Source organism: Rhinopithecus bieti, unplaced genomic scaffold (genome assembly GCF_001698545.2).
Source record: "Rhinopithecus bieti isolate Rb0 unplaced genomic scaffold, ASM169854v2 scaffold_7681, whole genome shotgun sequence".
NCBI classification, from domain to species: Eukaryota; Metazoa; Chordata; class Mammalia; order Primates; family Cercopithecidae; genus Rhinopithecus; species Rhinopithecus bieti.
In genome coordinates, this window is record NW_016806571.1 from 6,682,580 (window position 1) to 6,696,843 (window position 14,264).

The 14,264-nt window shown below is 44.1% G+C and overlaps 1 protein-coding gene across 3 annotated transcripts in view; it reads right to left on the reverse strand.

Annotated features, from left to right (window-relative positions):
- TRMT61B (tRNA methyltransferase 61B) overlaps positions 1-11,285 on the reverse strand; it is a 22,053-nt gene extending 10,768 nt beyond the window's left edge. For 2 of the 3 annotated variants that reach the window (XM_017877018.1, XM_017877016.1), the window contains exons 1-3: positions 10,543-11,284; positions 5,625-5,727; positions 1,747-1,937 (exon numbers count right to left, since the gene is read on the reverse strand). In XM_017877018.1, the coding sequence (XP_017732507.1) occupies positions 1,747-1,937; positions 5,625-5,727; positions 10,543-11,241 (993 nt within the window). In that variant the 5' untranslated portion in view covers positions 11,242-11,284. Of the gene's footprint in view, positions 1-1,746; positions 1,938-5,624; positions 5,728-10,542 lie in introns of all 3 variants that reach the window. The other variant, XM_017877019.1, reaches the window with a different exon arrangement.
- Between the last annotated feature and the right edge of the window lie 2,979 nt (positions 11,286-14,264).

Genomic DNA, 14,264 nt, shown 5'->3' on the forward strand with positions numbered 1-14,264 from the left:
GAGGTGGCAGGCGCCTGTAGTCCCAGCTACTTGGGAGGCTGAGGCAGGAGAATGGCATAAACCTGGAAGGTGGAGCTTGCAGTGAGCTGAGATCCGGCCACTGCACTCCAGCCTGGGTGACACAAAAGAAAAAAAAAAAAGTTCTGTATCATAATTATTTATGAACACCAACTATAATTCTTTGGTCCTAACGGTATATAACTCTTCCTCAGCAGCTGACACCCTCCCCCTGTCCTTCTCTATTCCCTCATATTGAGTAATCATCTGGCACTATTATTCAAGAGAGATTCAGCTGAATAAATCTAAAAGGAGTATTATTTTAGATCAGGAATGGTTCAGTAGGTTTCTACAAAGCTTCAATGATATCATTAAAATCCTTTGTTGTTTCATGCTCATCAAACAAAATTCTGATGACCTATTTAATCTCCCAGGTATTTTTGACATTCCTATGGATGACCTAAACAGAGCCCTTTCCCCCTTATTGAGCTGTAACAAGCAAGTCATAGATGAGAAAAATGAACTGATGTCTTTCTGTACAGGAAGCTGTGTCACTAAAACTATAGGCTTTAGTTATATCAGAGCTAGAAGCCAGTGCTGATAAAAATCATTTTCATGGCCAGGCACAGTGGCTCATGCCTGCAATCCCAGCACTTTGGGAGACTGAGGCAGGCAGATCATCTAAGATTAAGAGTTCGAGACCAGCCTGGCTAACATGGTGAAACCCCATCTCTACTAAAAATACAAAAAATTAGCTGGGCATGGTGGCATGTGCCTGTAATCCCAGCTATTTGGGAGGCTGAGGCAGGAGAATCACTTGCACCTGAGAGGCGGAGGTTGCAGTGAGCTGAAACTGTACCACTGCACTCCATCCTGAGCAACAGAATGAGACTCTGTCTCCAAAAAAGATAAGAAGATTTTCTCTCCTCTTTGAACTTTGCTTCATTTCTCACCAAAGTAGTCTATCCTTCCAGCAGCCAATTAAGGAAAGGAAGGAAGACTACTAACCAAGGCCTCAGTTCATAGTGTGAAGCTATCAACTGTGAAGTGGCATCACCAAGGACAGGGCAACTTACTCTGGAATTCTGAAACTCTTAAGCCAGCAAATACTTCCATGTCCCAGATCTCCACCATGTTTGATCACAGCTTAATGTATCCTCTCTTGTCATCTATCTTTTTACCTTCATCTTCTCTGCTTCTTTTCCCTAAGTCAACCTCCCAGTGTTTCTCTTCCTCACAATCTCTCTGCTCCACTTTCTGGAGCTTTGTTCATGATAAACACCTCCGTCCTCGACATCTCCAATGAACACACTCCTCTTGACATCCTGACTTTAACTTTCTAGTTAAAGATGCCTTCTGTCTATTCCCTGTCAAATGGAAGCTACTTATTCCCCCAAATCTCAAAATTCAGGTTAGGTGCTGGGTTCAATATGCTTTCAATGCTGCTTCCAAAGTACGATTTATCCTGGAAATGCTGAGGTTCATGATGCTTGACTAGTCTTTGGTCCTAGTTTTCAGTCATCATTCCACATTCAATGACAACTTCAGCACCCAACTCGGTAACTCAGTATGTCTTTCTGCCCAAAATCCCACCATGAGATTAAAAGGCATGAAACGAAAATATTCTTTCCATCCCTAGAGATAGACATGAAGCAAATGAAGGAAGACCCTTGCCCATGCAAAAGAAGCCTGATCCCTATCTTCTCTGTAGTCAAAGTAACAACACAGGACCCACGTTAGAAAACTTACTGCGTCAAATGTTAAAGCTTTTATGTCTTCAGTTGCTCCTGAAATATCCTTATGAATAAAATCCACATTGTCTGGCCACTCTTCTACATGACTTAATTTCCATGAATCACGCCAGTGTTTGTAATTCTTCTTAGCCAGATCATGGTGGTCTTTTCGTACCTCAAAACTTATGACTCGTCCTTGTGATCCAACTTAAGTAAAAAATAATTTGATATTTCACAATGTTAATCAGGTTATTAAAAAGTGTCAAAAATGTATTTTGCAAAGGTACTACATGTAGGTGAAAAAAATAATTCAAATAGTTCAATGTTACAAGTCTTCCTCCCATCCCTGATCCCCAATTAATCTCCCTCCCTCTTCAGAGGCAACCACATTACCAGCTATTTACCTTTCCCGTGATAGTAGTCACTGCCTATACAAGCATGCAAGTATCTATCTCTGTTTTTTAATACACAATGTGGTGTATTATACACACTGTCCTGTACTTTCCTTCTTACTTACAAACAATGTCATTTTAGTGATTCTAGATGTACTGCATTCTTTTTTAAAAAATTGCATTCTTTTTAACAGCCATTATATTCCAGTGTATGGCTATGATGAACATTTAGCTTGTTTCTAGTCATATGCTAATACAAACAATATGGCAATGAAAATTCTTATACCTATGTCTTTGTATCAAGCCAGGATATCTCTATAGGATAAAGTCCTAAAAACAGAATTGCTGGCTCAAGGGTCATATGAATTTATTCATATAATATTACACTGTCCTCCACATAAGTGGTGTCAACTTATATGCCAACCAGCAATGTATTAGAATACCTATATCTCAGGCAGGGCGCAGTGGCTCACACCTGTAATCCCAGCACTTTGGGAGGCCAAGGCGGGTGGATCACGAGGTCAGGTGATCAAGACCATCCTGGCTAACACAGTGAAACTCCACCTCTACTAAAAAAAAATACAAAAAATTAGCCTGCATGGTGGCACATGCCTGTAGTCCCAGCTACTCAGGAGGCAGGAGGACGGCATGAACCCGGGAGGCGGAGGTTGCAGTGAGCCCAGATGCGCCACTGCACTCCAGCCTGGGCAACAGTGCAAGACTGCATCTCAAAAAAAACAAAACCTATATCTCCATACTCTCCCTGAAAGTTTTTGAACGTTTTATCTGTGTCAATCTAAAAAATGAATAGAGTTTATCATTTTAATGTAGATTTTGAGGTTCTTTTTTTTTTTTTTTTTTGAGACAGGGTCTCACTCTGTCACCTAGGTTGGAGTGCAGTGGTGCAATCATGGCTTACTGCACCCCCCGCCTCCCAGGCCCAAGCAATCCTCCCACCTCAGCCTCCTGAACAGCTGGGACGACAGATGTGTGCCACTACACCCAGCTAATTTTTTGTATTTTTGGTAGAGACGGGGTTTCGCCATTTTGCCCGAGCTGGTCTCAAACTCATGAGCTCAAGCAATCTGCCTGCCTCGGCCTCCCAAAGTGCTGGGATTACAGATGTGAGCCATGATGCTCAGCCTTTTAATGCAGTTTTAACTTGCATTTCTTTTACTATGGATGAGGTTGAATCTTTCACATATTTAAAAAGTATTTGTGGCCTGATACAGTGGCTCGCCAAGGTAATCCCAGCACTTTGGAAGGGCAAGGCAGGCAGATCACTTGAGATCAGGAGTTTGAGACCAGCCTGGCCAACATGGTGAAGCCCTGTCTCTACCAAAAAAACAAACAAACAAAAGGTATTATGTATTTGTGTGTGTGTGTGTGTGTGTGTGTGTGTGAAGAACTTTTAAACTAATTAGCACAGTAATACTGCAATTCCAGAGAGGAGTACTACATTTTAACTTAAGGCAATTAACTTTCCACCCACCTCTATCTGAAGTGATTTGATACCATTTGGAGATTATCCCAGATCAATCAGTTTACAGTTTACTAAAGAAGTTTAAATTCCAAGGTATCTTTTGAAATGTAACTCCAACTGCAAGTTATGAGGTTCTCAGGAGATAAAAATTAATGTTAATAGTAACATAAGCTGGGCGTGGTGCCCCATGCCTGTAATCCCAGCACTTTGGGAGGCTTAGGCAAGATTGCTTGAGGCCAGGAGTTCAAGACCAGCCTGGGCAACAGTGAGACCCAGTCTCTACAAAAAATTTAAAAAATTAGCCGGCTTTGCTGGTATGTGCCTATTGTCCCAGCTACTTGGGAGGCTGGGACAGGAAGATCACTTGAGCTCCGAGGGTCAAGGCTGTAGTGAGCCACGATCATACCACTGCATTCCAGCCTGGGGAACAGAGTGAGACTCTGCCTCAAAAAAAAAAAAAAAAAATATAAACTAAACAACTGGAAAAGAAATTATGGAGAAAAATATCCATAACATAGGTAAATAGCAATAATTTCTTGCACATTTATAATTTAGGATTATTCAAGCCATGACACTCTTCTGATACTATATATTTTAGAAATGAAGGCACTTATCCGTTCTCACCAATTTTTATGAATCCACTTTGTCAAATGAAACCGTGCAGTTAGGAATTTGTCATAGATTATGAGAAAATGACTGCCTTTAACTACGTACAGAAAAGTCAAACAAAAGATTGAGGAGCCCAGAATGAATTTACTGGGTTAGTATAATCTAGATAATATTCATATGTGAAGACATTAGGTCAAAGAACAAAAGGTGTGAGTTTAATTTCAGCATATTTCTATCTGTAATCTTTATAAAATCTACTCAAAGAAAGTACTGTGACTATTCAGCAGTCTACCATTATGTAGGGAAGAGAACACTGTACAGTCAGACCACCCAAAACAACCCTGACACTCAGAGAAATTAGGTAGGCAAAGGGGTACTAATCAACTAGCATAAAAGTAACCAGAAATTAAGTGGTAGGAACATGAAAAAATATATATGTTTAATATACACCTCTTGATTTTTGATCAGACACCCACCTTCAAGCAGTACTTTTACCAACTGACAATTTTTTAGAGACTTTCTGGAAAAAACAGAGATAATTCTTCATGATGTAGCTTTTTACTTAATGGCTCTGTACTATGATTAATTTCTTTATGAACACCTACTATAATTCTTTGGTCCTAACGATGTCTAACTCTCCCCCCAGCAGCTGACAACCTCCTTCCATATTCCCTCAGGCTAAGTATTCACCTGGCACTATTATTCAACAATAACATGAGAAGTACACAAGGAGGTTCCGAGCAGCACTGATTATAATATCCAACTCAAATGTCAGTAAAACGGGCAAATTGTGAAGAGAGTACTATACAGCAACTAAAATGAAAGAACTACTGCTGTATGCAATGAGTGAATCTCACAAACATAATGATGAACGAGAGTAGCCAGATACAAAGGAGTACATACTGTATGATTCCATTTATATAAGTTCAAAGGAGGCAAAACTAATCAGTGGTGATAAAAGTCACAACAGTGGTTTCCTTTGGTGATGATAAGGACTGGGAGGGGACACGAGGAGGCATCTGTGGGGCAGAGACACTCCCTACCTTGATCTGGGTAGTAAGTACATGAGTGGTCACTATACAAAGATTCGCTGAGGTATACACTTACGATCTGCACACTTGTCTGTAGCTATGTTATATTCCAATAAAAAGTATACTTAAGAAAAAAGCAGCAGCATTAGAGAGCATGAAGGAAACAAGACAAAGCAAAGAAAATGGAGGGAGGATTAGAAAGAGACTGACTGGAATAAATGTACAAAATGGAAAGAAAAATAGTTGCTTACATTCAGATTCTAGGAGAATGCTACCTCATCGTTAGGTATGTTCCCAAATATCCTCATAACTTTCTGTTATTATGAACAAATTGAACGTTTTCTTTGTTACCGAGATCCAGCTCAATCCAATCTCTTACCTGCTTTGGATAAAAATAAGCTCATTCCACCAGAGCCTGAGCCAGCTTCCAAAACAGTATCACCTGGGCTGATATCCATCATCAAGAGAATCATATTAATATCCTATGATTGAAAACAGTATGGGTGACTCAGCAACCAATAAATAGGTACTAAGCGCCTAATCTTATCTTACACTGTCGAGTATAGAGAAGAAGGGAGTGAAAAAACGAATCAGACTCTGGACCTGCCTACAGGCACTCTGCCTACAGAGTTTATATTTCACTTGATGAAATAAGAGAGATCCAAGAATCAGTTAACAAATAAGGCAACACTTAAGAATAATACCAAAATTACAGACAATATAAGTTCATAGAGCAGTAGGATGGCCTAGTTTAAAGACAAAGAGTAGACAATTTATGGCAACAATCACAAGGTAAAAACAGCTTTAAACAAAGCAGAGGTAGAATAAATACAGTTTGTTATCTCAGGAGAGACAGGCAGAGAACTAAATGCCAGTATGAGGCATTAGAACTTGGCCTGATAAGCAACCAGGGTGTGTCACTGAGGTGATATAAATGGCATTTTATGAGGATTAATCTGGCAGAAGAATACAGGATCTACTGGAGAAAAATCATGAGGCAGGAAGACCAGTTAGGAATTTACCATATAATCTCTGCATACAATGATGAACTTCTTTTTCTTTTTGGAGACGAAGTCTCACTCTTGTCCTCCAGGCTGGAGTACGATGGTGTGATCTTGGCTCACTGTAACCTCCTGGGTTCAAGCGATTCTCCTGCCTCAGCCTCCCGAATAGCTGGGATTACAGGTGCCTGCCACCATGCCTGGCTAATTTTTGTACTTTTAGTAGAGACGGCGTTTCCCCATGTTGGCCAGGCTGGTCTCGAACTCCTGACCTCAGGTGATCCGCTCGCCTTGGCCTCCCAAAGTGCTGGGATTACAGGCGTAAACCACCGTGCCCAGCCCAAAATGATGAACTTATTTATTTTTTTTGGGACAGAGTCTCGCTCTGTCACCCAGGCTGGAGTGCAGTGGTGCAATCTTGGCTCACAGTAACCTCCGCCTCCTGGGTTCAAGCAACTCTCCTACCTCAGCCTTCCAAATAGCTGGGATTACAGGCACCTGCCACCACGCCCAGCTATTTTTTTGTATTTTTAGGAGAGATGGGGTTTCACCATGTTGGCCAGGCTGGTCTCAAACTCCTGATTTCAGGTGATCTGCCGGCCTCAGCCTCCCAAAGTGCTGGGATTACAGTCGTGAGCCAACATGCCCAACCAAATGATGAACTTCTAATTCAGAATTAAGATACTGTATAACAGCAGTCCCCAACCTTCTGGGCACCAGGGACCCATTTTGTGGAAGACAATTTTTCTACAGATTGGGGAGAGGGTAATGGCTTTGGGATGAAACTGTCCCACCTCAGATCATCAGGCATTAGTCAGTCTCTTATAAGGGGCATGCAACCTACATCCGGCACATGCGCAGTTCAGAAGAGTTTGCACTCCTATGAGAATCTAATGCCATGGCTGAGCTGACAAGAGATGGAGCTCAGGCAGTTACGCTCACTACCACCGCTAACCTGCTGTGTGGTCAGGTTCCCTGTTACAGGCCATGCACTGGTACCAGTCCTCAGCCTGGGGGTAGAAGAGCTCTGCTATATAAGGAAAAAAAGGGACTATGCTAGAAATAGATTGGAGGACCCATTTGCCAAACATATAATTGGAAGTGTTTTTGTTAACACAACACGAATATTCTGGATGACATTAATAAGAACCGTTTTTTTTTTTTTAATTTATTAAACAAATTTTTTTGGTGAAAGGGTCTCACCCTGTCGCTCAGACTGGAGTGTAGTAGTGCAACAGTAGCTCACTGCAGCCTGGAACTTCTGGGCTCAAGCAATCCTCCCACCTCAGCCTCCAAAGTAGCTGGGACCACAGGCATGTACCACCATGCCCAACTAATTTTTTTCTATTTTTTATAAAGATGGGGTCCTGTTATGTTGGCCAGGTTAGCCTTGACCCTAGCCTCCAGGAGTCCTCCTGCCTTGGCCTCACAAAGCACTGAGATTACAGGTGTGAGTGACTGCACCTGCCCCCTCACCTTTTTTCTGAGACAGGGTCTTACACTGTTCCCTAGGCTGGAGTGCAGTGGCAAGATCATGGCTCACTGCAGCCTCAAACTCCTGGGCTCAAGCAATCCTACCATCTTAGCCTCCTGTGTAGCTGGGACCACAAGTGTGTGCCATCATACCTGGCTAATTTTTTATTTTTTGTAGAGACAAAGTCTCCCTATGTTGCCCTGACTGGTCTCAAACTTCCGGGCTCATATGATCCTCCTGCCTCAGCCTCCCAAAATACTGAGAATACAAGCGTGAGCCACTGCACTCAGCCTCCAGCCATACTTTTTAATACTAAGATGGAATTATGTAATTCTAACAGGGAGATCAGTTTTTAAACATCAGTGGAGGTATTCCCTCAAGCATTTCGAAGTTGTAAAAGTTGAAGTTAAACTATCTCCAGCTACTACTTGGAAGCTATAAAGAGAAGTCAACACCTAACAAATTTAGTACTTAAATTCCTCCTTAGAGTAGAACAACGTGACTTATATCTGTAACAAATGGAAAGGCAGAAAGTACACTAAAGATGCATATTTATAACTTCATGAAATGTAACTCATCTTTCTTGATTTTGTCTAATGGGGAGAAAGGAGACATGGGGAAGCAAGACAAAATTACAAAAGTCTTTAGTTTTCTTCAAGACCTTACGATACCATGGCCAGGAGCGGTCATTCTCACCTGTAATCCCAGCACCCTCAAGGGAGGATCCCTTGAGCCTAGAGAAGTTTGAGACCAGTCTGGGCAAGTTAGGGTGACCCCAACTCTAAAAAAAAATTTTTTTTGATTAGCTATAGTGGCATACACCTGTGGTCCCAGCTACTCAGGAGGTTGAGGTGTGAGAATTGTTGGAGCCCGGGAGGTTGAGGCTACAGTAAGAGGTGATTGAGCCACTGCACTCTAGCCTGGGTGACATAGCAAGACCCCGTCTTTAAAAAAAAAAGCTTATTATACCTCAGTAGCCTAAGCTTCTGAGGAAAGTTTTCTTAGTCCCTGGGTAGATGGTTTAAAATACAGACTGGCGGTGGCTCAAGCCTGTAATCCCAGCACTTTGGGAGGCCGAGATGGGCGGATCACGAGGTCAGGAGATCGAGACCATCCTGGCGAACACGGTGAAACCCCGTCTCTACTAAAATACAAAAAACTAGCCAGGCGAGGTGACGGGCGCCTGTAGTCCCAGCCACTCGGGAGGCTGAGGCAGGAGAATGGCGGGAACCCGGGAGGCGGAGCTTGCAGTGAGCTGAGATCCGGCCACTGCACTCCAGCCTGGGCGACAGAGCGGGACTCCGTCTCAAAAAAATAAATAAATAAATAAAAACTACAGACTGAATTCCTACTCAGAAACTTCTAATGGTCCTTCACTACAAATGGAATAAAATACTCAAACCACACCTCATACAGGGACCCTCATCTGACCCAGAGGCCACAACAGAAACTCTGCAGTATTCCTCCCTTTGCAAGAACAATTCTCGTCCTAGATCTTTACAAGGCAAGCTCTTCCTTATTTAGGTTTCCTATCAAGTGTACCTCCTTGGAGACCATCTCTACTCACTTGACATAAAGTATCCTCATACCCCAGGTCACCCCAAACAATGTCATTGTTAATATATTTGTCTTCACGACACTTAATACTACTGGAAATGACCTTATTCTTTCATTCACTTGTTTGTTCTTTGTCACCCCTTCTAGAATGTAAGGTCTATGTTGAGAGTGAGGACTGCAGTTCAACACTATAGTTCCCTAAATAGTGCCTTGAGTATGGAAGGCAGTCAATTATTTGCTGAATAAATAATGAATGAATCCTGATCTGGAGAAAGGAGGAGTTGTGTTACACAGGAACATTCTACTCAAGGACTGTGACTGTGACTAAGGATTGAAATAATCTGCTAGCAATAGATGATTAGCATAAACTTCAAACTAGGGTTGGGCGCAGGAGCTCCCGCCTGTAATCCCAGCACTGGGAGGCAGAGGTGGGCGGATCACTTGCGGCCAGGAGTTGAAGACCAGCCTGGGCAACAAGGCGAAACCCCCGCCGCCCCCCCTCCCCGCCCCTCCCTGGTCTCTACAAAAATTAGCCTGGGGTGGTGGCGCATGCCTGTAGTCCCAGGTACTCAGGAGGCTGTGGTGGGAGAATCGCTTGAACCTGGGAGGCAGAGGTTGCAGTGAGCCAAGATTGCGACACTTCACTCCAGCCTGGATGACATGGTGAGAACCTGTCTCAAGAAAAAAAAAAAAAACTGAACCTAGGCTTTAGGCAGTTAACTTTTAATAAAGAATAGTTATTTTATGGTTGGTGTTGAATGTTAGCTATTTTAACATAAAACTCTATTTCTTCCCTAAAGGAAAAAGCACCGTAATGTATCTACTGTTGATAAAATATACTCTTGTAACATGATTATTAAATATTATTAAAATATCATCAGAGTAGTACTAAAAAATTGTTCCCTAAGAGTTCAACATTCTCTTGAGTCCTGAAGTTGTAAACTTAAGACCAATGGGGAACAAAATTAGTACTTATTATGTACCTAATGAATTCACATCACCCTAACAGAAAGTTGAGATATTATCCACATTTTACAAATAAGGGAATCGAGACTCCCAAGTTAAAATTAAAATCTGGGCGTTTCCTAATGCTAATTTTCATTATGATATGTAAAAGTTATATCCATTGGTTTATCTTAAAAGCCTGAGTACAATAAAAAATTCAAATGTCTGAGATATGCTTTGAGTACAGTAATCAGGACTGAGTACTACATCTGTCTTTGCTCCTCCTGGAACCAATACACACCTTATCTCCATCACATTACCTTTGGGAATGTTATGGCAGTCCCTCTTTTCATCAATAATACATAGTCTTCCAATGCTGGCCTCCTCAGCGTGAACTGCTTACCCAAGGAACTCCTCAGTATCTGGCCGGGGAACTTGCCCACGATCTTGCTGAACGGGACTGCCCCCCAGTTACTATTTAAGAGTCCGACTTTGTCCAATCTAAATAATTTCTTAAATTGTGTTTCTCTCTTCTCAGCCTCAGCTAAAATCAGTTCCCCAACCTGAAAGGGTCTCTCTCTGGAAGTTGAACAAGAAGGGGAGACGTGAGGCTCTTCGATCTCGGTAGCGGACTGGGCCTGCGAGAGCATCGAAGGATCCTCGGATACCTGGTGTGCCGGACCGCACCGGCCCTGGTCTCCCCTCGAGTCCTCGCGCTCTCGAGGGGATGACTCTTCCCGCGGAGTAGGCAGTCTGAGGTTTTCCAGTGACGAAAGACATCCGGTCCCAATGTCCGAGATGCTCAGAGGGAGAGATGGGCAAGACTCTGCTCCTGGGGCTTTCCTTTGTGCCGCCTCGTGCTCTCTTTCTCCGTCTCGCAGGTCTCTAGGCGAGGACCTGCAACATAGTGACCGAGTTCCTTCGAAGGGCTCTTGCCCTAGGCCGCGCAAGAATGAATTGGTTCCGAGTCCCTGCCGCAGGCATAGCAAGACAGGACCGCTGCACCTTGCCATCAGCATAGTGTTTCGCGCAGGTGCCGTCGCAGACGAGTGACGCAGACATAGCGCGACCCCTCCTTTCCCTGTCGCGCGCATGGCGCAGCAGCCCGACGGCGCCTGCGTCGGGGAGGGGGTGGTGCGCTACGTCAAGCAGGGGCGCCGGAGCAGCGGCGTCCTGGTTGAGTGACCATCAAGGAGTATGTCCTCGCGCGCGGGCGCCCGTTTTCCTTTTCGGAATGTGAGTAAAGAATTTACCGCTGGCCAGGCGCGGTGGCTCAAGCCTGTAATCCCAGCACTTTGGGAGGCCAAGGCGGGCGGATCATCTGAGGTCGGGAGTTCGAGACCAGTCTGACCAACTGAAGAAACCACGTCTCTACTAAAAATATAAAATTAGGCAGGCGTGGTGGCACATGCCTGTAATCCCAGCTACTAGGGAGGCCGAGGCAGGAGAATCGCTTGAACCTGGGAGGCGGAGGTTGCGGTGAGCCGAGATCGTGCAGTTGGACTCCAGCCCGGGCAACAAGAGCGAAACTCCGTCTCAAAATCAATCAATCAATCAATCAATCAATCAATCAATTTACCGCTAACAGACGTCCTCCAGGTTCGCTCGCGGACAGGAAGATTGAGACAAAACTTAAAGCGTTGTGCAAACTGAAATGCCAGGCTTAGCACGCTGGTGTCTTGAACACGGACATCACCTAGTCACCCCCAAGATGTATGAGTAGAGCTAATCCGGAGATGCGTTTGACAAACGGCGTGGGATGCTCCACTTGCTGATTGGTTCTCCTTTCCCGGCTGACTGCGACATCTCCCAGCCCCAAGTCCCTTTTGAAGGGACTGTGACAGCCTGCCGGTCCCCTCACCCACCCCTCACGCCCAGAGAGTCCGAGAAGAAGGTCGATTAGAGTACTCACTATGTGCTTATGTAACAGATGTTTTCATTATTAAAATATAACTAGTTTACCCTCCCAAAACTAAATAGAAGTGTCTTAAAATGGAAACAGGTATCTTTGGAGGCCAAAGTTATTTAACGTTAAATATCACTAGCCTCCCCGCAGTTTGGGAAGCCGAGGCGAGCGGCTCATTTGAAGTCAGGAGTTCGGGACCAGCCTGGTCAACACGGTGAAACCCCGTCTCTACTAAAAATACAAAAATTCGCTGGGCGTGGTGGCACGCACCTGTAATCCCAGCTACTCGAGAGGCTGAGGCAGGAGAATCTCTTGAACCCGGGAGGCAGAGGTTGCAGTGAGCTGAGATCGCCGCAATGCACTCCAGCCTGGGCGACAGAGCAAAACTCCTCTTGGGAAGAAAAATTAGTCGGGCGCGATGGTGCACGCCTGTAATACCAGACACGAGGGAGGCTGAGGCACGAGAATAGCTTGAACCCGGGAGGTGGAGGTTGAGGTGAGCCAAGATCGAACTACCACTGCATTCCAGCCCACGCCACACGGCAAAACTCTGTCTCAAAAAAAAAAAAAAAGGAAAGAAAGGAAAAGAAAAAAAGGAAAAATCACTAGCCTCTTTGCTGGACATTAGTTGACTGGGTAAAAGTTTACTGAGAGTCTGGCAATATGAGGCATGCTAGACAGTCATTTAAGTTTACAACAATTCTGTGTTAGAAACAAATCCATTTTATGAGTAAAAGAACTGACCCAGGGAGATTAAATAATTTGGGGAAACCAGGCATGGTGGCTCACACCTGTAACCCCAACACTTTGCGAGGCCCAGGCTGGAGGATTGCTTGAGCACAGGAGTTCAAGACCCACCTGTGCAACATAATAAGTTGGTCAAGAAGCACAGCTGACAAGTAGCATGGCAGAGTTTCCCATTTGGTCAGTCTGGTTCAGCAGCCCATGCTCTTTGTACTGTAACCCCGTTTGGAAAGACTGGTCAACAGTACAGTTGAACTTAAAGTTCAAGTATATTCAAAGGACTGGGAAGTCAATGTGAATTCTGTTTAAATTTGATGAAATAAATCTTGTTTTTGTTTTTTTTGTTTGTTTGTTTGTTTGTTTGTTTTAAGATGAAGTCTTGCTCTTGTTGCCCAGGCTGGAGTGCAATGACATGATCTTGGCTCACTGCAACTTCTGCCTCCCGGGTTCAAGTCATTCTCCTGCCTCAGCCTCCTGAGTAGCTGGGATTACAGGGACCTGCCACCAGGCCGGCCTAATTGTTGTGTTTTTAGTAGAGATGGGGTTTTGCCATGTTGCCAGGCTGGTCTTGAACTCCTGCCCTTGTGATCCCCCACCTCAGCCTCCCAATGTGCTGGGATTACAGGTGTGAACCACCGTGCCCGGCCGTTATTACTTTCTAAGACATACATTAATACTTTCTAATCGGTACTTTCTAGGACATCAGCCATCATAAACTCTATCAACAGGATGTCTCCCTTCTTTTTTTTCCTTTTTTTCTTTTTGAGACAGAGTCTCACTCTTGCCCAGGCTGGAGTGCAGTGGCATGATTTCGGCTCCCTGCAATGTCAGCCTCCCAGGTTCAAGCAATTCTCCTGCCTTAGCCTCCCAAATAGCTGGGATTACAGGCATGCACCATCATACCCAGCTAATTTTTGTATTTTTAGTAGATAGGGTTTCACCATGTTGGCCAGGCTGGTCTCCAACTCTTGACCTCAGGTGATCCACCCACCTCAGCCTCCCAAAGTGCTGGAATTAACAGCCATCAGCCACCACACCTGGCCAGATTTCTCCCTTCTAATTCTAAAAATGAATAAAGAAACTGCTCTCTCCACACCCCAACTGCATGTCTCACTTTGTGTAGTTTGATTTTTAGGAAAAGTTCTTATGAGCAATATTTTCTGGAGTTGTAGGCTTTTCTCACTACTGTTTCTTGTGAGAGGCTTTCGAAGACAGAAACTCATTTTTGATTACAGAATTCTTGAAATTAAGGAGATTATCATTGCCAAACATGGGTCTGAGCCGGAACCTCCTGAACTCTAAGCCCTGTGGTGGTTTTAAAATTTATCATACCGGCCAGGCGTGGTGGCTCACGCCTGTAATCTCAGCACTTTGGGAGGCCGAGGCGGGCGG